Raw genomic sequence first — 12,045 nt, 5'->3', positions numbered from 1 at the left:
TCATCCTAATACCCAGACAGCACAGAGTCCGTCTCCAAGGTTACCTCATCCTAATACCCAGACAGCACAGACTTCGTCTCCAAGGTTACCTCATCCTAATACCCAGACAGCACAGAGTCCGTCTCCAAGGTTACCTCATCCTAATACCCAGACAGCACAGAGTCCGTCTCCAAGGTTACCTCATCCTAATACCCAGACAGCACAGAGTCCGTCTCCAAGGTTACCTCATCCTAATACCCAGACAGCACAGAGTCCGTCTCCAAGGTTACCTCATCCTAATACCCAGACAGCACAGAGCCCGTCTCCAAGGTTACCTCATCCTAATACCCAGGCAGCATAGAGCCCGTCTCCAAGGATCTCCAAGGTTACCTCATCCTAATACCCAGACAGCACAGAGCCCGTCTCCAAGGTTACCTCATCCTAATACCCAGACAGCACAGAGTCCGTCTCCAAGCATCTCCAAGGTTACCTCATCCTAATACCCAGACAGCACAGAGTCCGTCTCCAAGCATCTCCAAGGTTACCTCATCCTAATACCCAGACAGCACAGAGCCTGTCTCCAAGGATCTCCAAGGTTACGTCATCCTAATACCCAGACAGCACAGAGTCCGTCTCCAAGCATCTCCAAGGTTACCTCATCCTAATACCCAGACAGCACAGAGTCCGTCTCCAAGGATCTCCAAGGTTACCTCATCCTAATACCCAGACAGCACAGAGTCCGTCTCCAAGCATCTCCAAGGTTACATCATCCTAATACCCAGGCAGCACAGAGCCTGTCTCAAAGGATCTCCAAGGTTACCTCATCCTAATACCCAGGCAGCACAGAGCCCGTCTCCAAGGTTACCTCATCCTAATACCCAGACAGCACAGAGTCCGTCTCCAAGCATCTCCAATGTTACCTCATCCTAATGCCCAGGCAGCACAGAGCCCGTCTCCAAGGTTACCTCATCCTAATACCCAGACAGCACAGAGCCCGTCTCCAAGGTTACCTCATCCTAATACCCAGACAGCACAGAGTCCGTCTCCAAGCATCTCCAAGGTTACCTCATCCTAATACCCAGGCAGCACAGAGCCTGTCTCCAAGGATCTCCAAGGTTACCTCATCCTAATACCCAGGCAGCACAGAGTCCGTCTCCAAGCATCTCCAAGGTTACCTCATCCTAATACCCAGGCAGCACAGAGCCCGTCTCCAAGGTTACCTCATCCTAATACCCAGACAGCACAGAGTCCGTCTCCAAGCATCTCCAAGGTTACCTCATCCTAATACCCAGGCAGCACAGAGCCCGTCTCCAAGGTTACCTCATCCTAATACCCAGACAGCACAGAGCCCGTCTCCAAGGATCTCCAAGGTTACCTCATCCTAATACCCAGACAGTACAGAGCCTGTCTCTAAGGATCTCCAAGGTTACCTCATCCTAATACCCAGCCAGCACAGAGCCTGTCTCAAAGGATCTCCAAGGTTACCTCATCCTAATACCCAGACAGCACAGAGCCTGTCTCCAAGGATCTCCAAGGTTACCTCATCCTAATACCCAGACAGCACAGAGCCTGTCTCCAAGGATCTCAAAGGTTACCTCATCTTAATACCCAGACAGCACAGAGCCTGTCTCCAAAGATCTCCAAGGATATCTCATCCTAATACCCAGCCAATATCCACTGCCTCCTGATCTAAACAAGACACCCACCACAGAGACAATATCCACCTGTGTTCTGACCAATAAAACATCTGGGCTCATCCAAATACCCAGCAAGAAGACAAGGCTCGTCAACAATGTAGACCCTGACTATGATGTTTAATATGAGGGATTTTCTTCAAGGATGGACTGTCATATTTGTTTTAAAACCGTCTAAACCGTCAAAATGTCTGAACCAGAACTTTAGACGACATCTACAGTTGAAGTCGGAAGTTTACATACACTTACGTTGGAGCCATTAAATCTCGTTTTTCAACCACTCCCATAAATTTCTTGTTAACAAACTTTAGTATTGGCAAGTCAGTTAGGACATCTACTTTGTGCATGACACATGACACAGGTAATTTTTCCAACAATTGTTTACAGACAGATTAAAGCTTGTTCTTTCTTATTTATCTCCGGTAATGAACATACTATTTGCGTATTAGGGTACCTAAGGTTTGATTATAAACGTTGTTTGACTTGTTTGTAAAAGTTTATTAGTAACGTTTGGGATTCATTTTTTATGCATTTGATGGAGGGAAACTGAGTGGATTACTGACTGAAGCGCGCCAGCTAAACTGAGTTTTTATGGATATAAAGAAGGACAATATCGAACAAAAGGACCATTTGTGATGTAACTGGGACCTTTTGGAGTGCCAACAGAAGATGATCAAAGGTAAGGCATTTTTATAGAGCTATTTCTGACTTTCGTGTCGCACCTGCCTGGTTTTAATATTTTTCATGTGTTGGTATGCGGGTTGCTGTCCTGAGATAATCGCATGGTTTACTTTCACCGTAAAGCTTTTTTGAAATCCGTTAAGCTAAATTTTGATGTATTGCACTTGTGATTTTATGAAAGTTGTCACTCCCTGACCTTAGTTATCATTGTTTTCTATATTATTTTGGTTAGGTCAGGGTGTGGTGGTATGTGTGTTTTTGTCTTGTCTAGGGTTTTTGTAATTCTATGGGGTTTCGGTATGTCTAGGTATATGTAGGTCTATGGTGGCCTGAATTGGTTCCCAATCAGAGACAGCGTTGTCTCTGATTGGGGATCCTATTTAGGTTGCCATTTTCCATTTTGGTTTTGTAGGTTATTGTCTATGTGTAGCTGCATGTCAGCACTCGGTTTATCATAGCTTCACGTTCGTTTTGTTAGTTTTGTTAGTTTGTTTAAGTGTTCTTCGTTAATTAAAGAAGAATGTATTCTTATCACTCTGTGCCTTGGTCTCATCATTACGATGAACGTGACAAAAGTAATTTAATTTGAATTTGGCTCTCTGCAATTCCACCGGACGTTGTCGAGGTGTCCTGCTAGCGACATGCCTATCCCAATGAGGTTTTAAACAGCTTGTAAAATTCCAGAAAATTATGTCATGGATTTACAAGCTTCTGATAGGCTTATTGACATCATTTGAGTCGATTGGAGGTGTACCTGTGGATGTATTTGAAGGCCTACCTTCAAACTCAGTGCTTCTTTGCTTGACATCATAGGAAAATCAAAAGAAATCACCCCAGACCTCTGAAAAAAAATTGTTGACCTCCACAAGTCTGGTTCATCCTTGGGAGCAATTTCCAAACGCCTGAAGATACCACCTTCATCTGTACAAACAATAGTACACAAATATAAACACCATGGGACCACACAGCCGTCATATCACTCAGGAAGGAGACGCATTCTGTCTCCTTGAGATGAACGTACTTTGGTGAGAAAAGTGCAAATCAATCCCAGAACAACAGCAAAGGACCTTGTGAAGATGCTAGAGGAAACAGGTACAAAATAATCCATAACAGCAGTAAAACGAGTCCAATATCGATATAACCTGAAAGGCCGCTTGCAACTGCACATGGGGACAAAGTTTGTACTTTTTGGAGAAATTTCCTCTAGTCTGATGAAGCGAAAACAGAACTGTTTAGCCATAATGACCATCGTGATGTTTAGAGGAAAAAGGGGGAGGCTTGCAAGCCGAAGAATAACATCCCAACCGTGAAGCACGGGGGTGGCAGCATCATGTTGTGGGGATGCTTTGCTGCAGGAGGGACTGGTGCACTTTACAAAATAGATGACATCATGAGGCAGGAAAATGATGTGGATATATTGAAGCAACATCTCAAGACATTGGTCAGGAAGTTAAAGTTTGTTTGCAAATGGGTCTTCCAAATGGACAATGACACCAAGCATACTTCAAAAGTTGTGTCAAAATGGCTTAAGGACAACAAAGTCAATGTATTGGAGTGGCCATCACAAAGCCCTGACCTCAATCCTATTTGTGGGCAGAACTGAAAAAGCGTGTGCGAGCAAAGAGGCCTACAAACCTGACTCAGTTACACCAGCTGTGTCAGGAGGAATGGGCCAAAATTCACTCAACTTATTGTGGGAAGCTTGTGGAAGGCTACCCCAAACGTTTGACCCAAGTTAAACAATTTAAAAGCAATGCTAGTAAATACTAATTGAGTGAATGTAAACTTCTGACCCAATGGGAATGTGATGAAAGAAATAAAAGCTGAAATAAATCACTCTCTCTGTCACGCCCTAACTTTAGAGATCCTTTTTATGTCTCTATTTGGTTTGGGTGTGATTTGGGGTGGGCATTCTAGGTTTCGTTTTCTATGATTTAGTGTTTCTATGTTTTGGCCGGGTGTGGTTCTCAATCAGGGACAGCTGTCTATCGTTGTCTCTGATTGGGAACCATACTTAGGTAGCCCTTTTCCTTCCTTTCTGTGTGGGAAGTTGTCTTTGTTTGTTGGCACTATAGCCTTTAGCTTCACGGTTGTTTTGGTTTATTGTTTTTGCCGGCGTCATATGAAATAAAGGAACATGTACGCTCACCACGCTGCACCTTGGTCCAGTTCTTTCAACAGCCGTGACATTCTCTACTATTATTCTGACATTTCACATTCTTAAAATAAAAGTGGTGATCATAACTGACCTAAGATAGGGAATTTCTACTAGGATTAAATGTCAGGAATTGGGAAAAACAGAGTTTTAAAAATGTTTATTTGGCGAATGTAAACTTCCAACTTCAACTGTAGTTAAAAAATACAGTAGAAAAATGTTTTGAACATCTCTTCTTAAATTAGAGTTAAATCAATCAATTATTAAATCAATCAATACCTCAATCAACAGATCAAACAATTGTATCTATTAGCTAGGCGTATGTCGCATGTCACTCCTTCACAGGAGAGGCATTTGAGCGTAATGTGTTTTTTTTTTTAGCAGAAATGCCTTCAGGACATATGAACTTTCATGTACCTTAATGACAAAATTGTATTTTATCCGTAAATTACGAGCCCAGTTGGTTTAGCCATGGAAAAAGTCAGGAAACTTCCCGCTAGCCATGATTGGCTAAGATAATGGATGGACTGGACATGCTGGGAGATGAGATTTGGATTGGTCTGTCATGTAGCATGCTTCTGTCTATAAACGTGAGCTGCTCGGTATGTGTTGATAGTCCTTTCTAACGCACTGTTTTCAAAAGATATAACATCAGCCATCAAGGGTGTAGACAAAGAAGAGCTCTCGTGTAGGTGTACCAAAATATTCAAGGGCTATTTTCTCAAAAGTGTGGTTTACAAGTTTATCAACTTTCAAAGCAGAATGCTCATTGTTCCTCAACTGCAATGTATTATATACCGTTTTCTGGGTCTGAGTCTAAAACCTTTATCCAATATTGGACCCTGCTGGTCATTTATGAACATTTGAACATCTTGGCCATGTTCTGTTATAATCTCCACCCGGCACAGCCAGAAGAGGACTGGCCACCCCACATAGCCTGGTTCCTCTCTAGGTTTTTTCCTAGGTTTTGACCTTTCTAGGGAGTTTTTCCTTGCCACCGTGCTTCTACACCTGCATTGCTTGCTGTTTGGGGTTTTAGGCTGGGTTTCTGTACAGCACTTTGATATATCAGCTGATGTACGAAGGGCTATATGAATCAATTTGATTTGATTTGATGTATAAAAAATATATATTTTAAAATATAAATACATAAAACGGAATCGAGGCGGTCGGACACATATATATATGTATATCAACATTTATTACAGAGTGCTAACATAACCTTAACGCTTAACAGTCGAGATCAATTTCACTTGTGGAAAATTAGTATGGAGAATGAAACATTAACAGCAAGTAGTGTTTCTTCAATTCTGACTCGATCAGCATTCAACTTCTGCTTCATTTCCATAGTAAACACATTAAGACTGTGTGATGGGGGAAAACATAAGGGCCTAATGAGCCCAACAGAGCAAGACATAACCATTTCTGTTGTGATTGTATTTTTCCAAAGACAAAAGCCTTACAAATGCAACCATTTTGGTTTAACATAGGGCATAATCATTTTACAATGTTAATACGTAGATTTCTCTATTCTCTATGGCCAGAAGGAGTTCATCATTAGTTGTTCATTGCTGATGGGGAATATTGCGTCGGCACTCAGTATTACAAGGGTTTGTTTCCTATTCTAATATGTCTGAGTCTAATGGTGGACTGACTATCAGGATGTGACTGGAGTCTGTTTAAAAAGACAATACTGGCTATATAGATATATATACAGCATGCGCAATGTGTGTGTGCGTGTCCGAATGTGTGTGTGTGTGTCTGAATGTGTTTGTGTGTGTGTCCGAATGTGTGTGTGTGTGTGTGTCTGAATGTATATGTCTGAATGTATGTGCGCGTGTCCGAATGTGTGTGTGTGTGTGTCCGAATGTGTGTGTGTGTGTGTGTATGCATAATGTAAGTTCATGTGTGCGTGCAAGTATGTGTGTCCGAGTGTGTGTGTGTGTGTCTGTGTATGCATAATGTATGCTCATGTGTGCATGCAAGTATGTGTGTGTGTGTGTCCCCGAATATGTGTGTGTGTGTGTGTGTGTGTGTGTGTGTGTGTGTGTGTGTGTGTGTGTGTGTGTGTGTGTGTGTGTGTGTGTGTGTGTGTGTGTGTGTGTGTGTGTGTGCATAATGTATGTTCATGTGTGCGTGCAAGTATGTGTGTGTGTGTCCGAATGTGTGTGTGTGTATGTGTGTGTATGCATAATGTATGTTCATGTGTGTGCAAGTATGTGTGTGTATGCATAATGTATGTTCATGTGTGTGCAAGTATGTGTGTGTATGCTACTCACGTGTAGACTTTGAGAACAAAGTCCTTCTCCTCCTTTAGTTCTGAGATGGTCTGTAGTACATCACTCATGGCCAGAACCGCACAGCCGTACGGCCTTCTGTACTGGACGTGAGGAGGACCCTTCTTAGAGTCATTCAGCAGCATCCGACCTGCACACACACACACACACACACACACACACACACACACACACACACACGCACATATACACACACACACACACAGAGAGAGAGACCTTATCACAATCACATCATACCATTCCATGACAATGATACACTCACATGTAAACAACCCTGTGTGAATATGCTAGCTATGAAACAATGTAGCTAGACAAACAAACATAACTATGCCTATCCGTGTGTGTATTCCATGGATAGTCCTGTCTGAAGGTGTGTGTACACCATTAATAGTCCTGTCTGAAGGTGTGAAGGGGAACACAGAACACACAGCAGTGGCAACAACTGCTCTGTGGTCACCGCAGTTAGTCTGCCTGTGTGTGTGTGTGTGTGTGTGTGTGTGTCTGTCTGTCTGTCTGTCTGTCTGTCTGTCTGTCTGTCTGTCTGTCTGTCTGTCTGTCTGTCTGTCATAGCCTAAATGTCACCTGGATCTGAGCAGACAGTAGCAAAAAAAAACGTGTTTTCCTGCACAGCACAACAGGAAATGCAAACTTGTAGTGATGTTTAAAAAGTAGCAATTAACCCGAATTAAACTAATTGTCTGAAGTCGGTTCAATTATTTGAATTCCATGTTATATATTTTTTTAAATCCACGATAAAGAGGGATAAAAAGCAGATGTATCTGAAAATACACGATCTGTGTCCGAATGTGTGTGTGTGTGTGTCCGAATGTGTGTGTGTGTGTGTGTATGCATAATGTATGTTCATGTGTGCGTGCAAGTATGTGTGTGTGTGTGTGTGTGTGTGTCCGAGTGTGTGTGTGTGTGTCTGTGTATGCATAATGTATGCTCATGTGTGCATGCAAGTATGTGTGTGTGTGTGTCCCCGAATATGTGTGTGTGTGTGTGTGTGTGTGTGTGTGTGTGTGTGTGTGTGTGTGTGTGTGTGTGTGTGTGTGTGTGTCTTGATATTGGTATTCAGCTGTCATAAAATTATGTCTTATTTATATTGAAGAACTACTAAAATAGTGATTCTGTCAGACAGCATAGGCAGCAAATCTGTAGAGATGAGATGATGACTTGGAATAAAATAATAACATCATCAAAGGACTGGCTAATAAGTCTGGCTGCACATCTGACTTACCGCAAATGGAGAAATGATGAGACTAAACTCAACACAAAGAAGAAGAAACTGTATTATGAAGCCAAGATCAATGATATCAAGAATGACGGAAAAAAAAGCTTTGGAGTATTTTAAATGAAATTAGAAAGATAAAATTCAAAGACAAATCTTTCATCGAATCAGATGGCTTATTCATCACAAAACCATTTGATGTGACCAATTATTTTGAGGATTACTTCATTGGCAAAGTGGGCAAAGTTAGGCAGGAAATTCCAACAATGAACAATGAATGTTAGCCATCATACTCATGCATAAAAAAAAAAAATATGAAAAGAAAAGCATTGTAAATTTGAATTTGATAAAGTTAGTGTGGGAGAGTTGGAAAAATGATTGTTATCTATCAATAAAGACAAACCTGGCATTGACAACATAGATGGAAAGTTACTGAGGATTGTAGCTGACTCTATAGCCACTCCTATATGTCATATCTTTAAAGAAAAGGTATTTACTCGTTCTAACAGCAGACCTATCAGCCAATGTACTGCACTGACACAAATGACTGATGATTGGTTGAAAGAAATTGATAATAAGAAGATCGTGGGAGCTGTACTGTTAGATTTCAGTGATATTATTGACCATAAATTGTTATTGAGAAAACTCATGTGTTATGGCTTTTCAACCTCTGCCATATCATGGATTCAGAGCTACAGTATCTATCTAATAGAACTGAGAGAGGGTTTTCTTTAATGGAAGCTTCTCTAATGTCAAACATGTAAAGTTTGGTGTACTGCAGGGAAGCTCTCTAGGCCCTCTACTATTTTCAAATTTTTCCCAATGACATTCTGATGGCATTAAACAAATCATGTGTGTCCATGTATGCTGATGATTCAACCATATATGCACCAGCAACCACAGCTAAGGAAGTCACTTAACTTAAGTCTACCCCCTCCTTTTTCGAACATTCTGTTAAAAATCGCGCAACTTTTCAGCGTCCTGCTACTCATGCCAGGAATATAGTATATGCATATGATTAGTATGTGTGGATAGAAAACACTCTGAAGTTTCTAAAACTGGTTAAATCACGGCTGTGACTATAACAGATCGTGTGTTTCATCGAAAAGCGCAAGAAAAACTGCTCTCTGAAAGCTAAAAATAATTTCCATGCGTCACTTTCATGGGTTGTTAAAAGTTTTGTGTAGCGTTTTGTGTAGCGCCGGCTACGCTAAATCTTTGTCCTGCAGGCTGCAGTTTTGTCTAAACTTGATTATTGTCCAGTCATATGATCAAGTGCTGCAAATAAGGACCTAGTTAAGCTGCAGCTGACTCAGAACAGAGCTGCACGTCTTGCTCTTCATTGCAATCAGAGGGCTAATATTAATACCATGCATGGTATATACCATGCAACTCTTGTTGAGAGTTGAGGAAAAACTGACTACGTCAGTTCTTGTTTTTATAAGAAGTATTAATGTGCTGGAAAATCAAAGTTTTTTCATAGTCAACTTACACACAGTGCTGATACACACACTTACCCCACCAGACATGCCAACAGGGGTCTTTTCACAGTCCCACCAGGTCCAGAACAAATTCAAGGAACCTTACAGTATTATACAGAGCCATGAGTGCATGGAACTCCATTCCATCTTATATAAAAATAAATAACGCAACACCTCACAACACAACGCCTTTCCCCCATGTGACCTACTGGTTGTGTGTACTGACATTTGACCTACTGGTTGTGTGTACTGACATGTGACCTACTGGTTGTGTGTATGTACTGACATATGACCTACTGGTTGTGTTTACTGACATGTGACCTACTGGTTGTGTGTATGTACTGACATATGACCTACTGGTTGTGTGTACTGACATGTGACCTACTGGTTGTGTGTACTGACATGTGACCTACTGGTTGTGTGTACTGACATATGACCTACTGGTTGTGTGTACTGACATGTGACCTACTGGTTGTTCGTATGTACTGAGATGTGACCTACTGGTTGTTCGTATGTACTGAGATGTGACCTACTGGTTGTGTGTATGTACTGACATGTGACCTACTTGTTGTGTGTATGTACTGACATGTGACCTACTTGTTGTGTGTATGTACTGACATGTGACCTACTTGTTGTGTTTATGAACTGAAATGTGACCTACTGGTTGTGTGTATGTACTGACATATGACCTACTGGTTGTGTGTACTGACATGTGACCTACTGGTTGTGTGTACTGACATGAGACCTACTGGTTGTGTGTACTGACATGAGACCTACTGGTTGTGTGTACTGACATGAGACCTACTGGTTGTGTGTACTGACATGAGACCTACTGGTTGTGTGTACTGACATGTGACCTACTGGTTGTGTGTACTGACATGAGACCTACTGGTTGTGTGTACTGACATATGACCTACTGGTTGTGTGTACTGACATATGACCTACTGGTTGTGTGTACTGACATGAGACCTACTGGTTGTGTGTACTGACATGAGACCTACTGGTTGTGTGTACTGACATGTGACCTACTGGTTGTGTGTACTGACATGAGACCTACTGGTTGTGTGTACTGACATTTGACCTACTGGTTGTGTGTACTGACATGTGACCTACTGGTTGTGTGTACTGACATGAGACCTACTGGTTGTGTGTACTGACATGTGACCTACTGGTTGTGTGTATGTACTGACATATGACCTACTGGTTGTGTGTACTGACATGAGAACTACTGGTTGTGTGTATGTACTGACATATGACCTACTGGTTGTTTGTATGTACTGACATATGACCTACTGGTTGTGTGTACTGACATGTGTAACTGATAGATGTACACACTACATGTTAATGTTTTTAAATATCTGTTCCTTATGTGTCAGACCCCGATAAGTCTAGAGGTCGCCATTAGCGTGGGCTAAATTGGGATCCTAACAAATCAAATCAAACAAATGTAATATCAACAACAACTGAAATATTTTGTTAAAGTAGTGTGAATAAATGATGGCTAATAAGTGATGAGCAGTAATGGACAGTCACTACCATCGTGGGACTTGTATTGTTTTAGTCTGCGTAGCTACAGCATTCAACCCAAATAATGCAAAGTGCATTTAATGTAAAAAACTCAAATTGAAAACCTTAATCATTTTTTTAAATAATCGAACCGTAACCAAACCGACCTCAAAAAACACTAATCGTTCAGCACTATTAAAAAAGCTTCTGAAGTTTGTAATTTCCATTTATAAATTTCAGAATTGATTTGCCCTAACAAAAAATATAGCAACCCTCACAAAAAACCATCCATTAATTATAATCCAGATAATAATTCACGTTTCCTGTTGTTGCAGGATAAGTCTTCTGCTGTAAGAAACTGGGTCAAATTATGATTCGGCATCTGTAGATCTGTAAAACAATCAGCTAGAGGAAGAACTGTACTAAGATACTGGAGTTTTTTAAAAACGTAATTAACAGAGGAAGAGAATCAGTGGAACGCATTACTCCGAATGCTTTGTATAAAACATTGAATTTAAAGGTAGATGTAGGACTAGAAAACATATGATAGAGGGAGAAAAAGAGCCTTTAGAGCCAGCCAGAGAGATGACAAAGTGCATGAAGAGATACACACACTTGAGATGCTGGGAACACAGCAGGTGACCCGAGCTCATTTCCTCAAATTAAGAAACACAAACAGCATACTGGTTTACTGTCTCTGTGTTCTGCTTCACGGAGACCAAATTAGATTATTACTGTGTCCCAAAATAGCACCTTGTTCCTTACAGTATAAAGTGCACTACTTTATTTAAAATTTATCCACTACATTGGGAATATGGTCCCATTTGGGACACGCCGATTGAACATCTGAGAAAGAGTAGCTTACCGGTTCTGATGACTTGTGAAACAATATACAGGTCCCGCTTCATGTCCTTATTACTTAAATCCTGCAGAGTAGAGAGGGTAAAACATTACTTAGTGATGTCAGAGATGATAAACAGAAAGAGGGTAAAACATTACTTAGTGATGTCAGAGATGATAG

The 12,045-nt window shown here is 41.2% G+C and overlaps 1 protein-coding gene across 5 annotated transcripts in view; it reads right to left on the bottom strand.

The window, feature by feature from the left end:
* Positions 1–12,045, bottom strand: part of LOC139413900 (dedicator of cytokinesis 3) — a 418,571-nt gene that overhangs the window by 106,865 nt on the left and 299,661 nt on the right. For all 5 annotated transcript variants that reach the window (XR_011634841.1, XR_011634842.1, XM_071161746.1 and 2 more), the window contains exons 11-12: positions 11,890–11,950; positions 6,789–6,936 (exon numbers count right to left, since the gene is read on the bottom strand). Coding sequence is in view for 3 of the 5 variants with exons in the window: in XM_071161746.1 (XP_071017847.1) it covers positions 6,789–6,936; positions 11,890–11,950 (209 nt within the window). In the remaining 2 variants the exon portion in view is untranslated. The remainder of the gene's footprint in view (positions 1–6,788; positions 6,937–11,889; positions 11,951–12,045) is intronic.

The sequence above is a fragment of the Oncorhynchus clarkii genome, chromosome 7 (genome assembly GCF_045791955.1).
Source record: "Oncorhynchus clarkii lewisi isolate Uvic-CL-2024 chromosome 7, UVic_Ocla_1.0, whole genome shotgun sequence".
NCBI lineage: Eukaryota > Metazoa > Chordata > Actinopteri > Salmoniformes > Salmonidae > Oncorhynchus > Oncorhynchus clarkii.
This window is presented reverse-complemented; position numbering and strand designations above follow the sequence as displayed.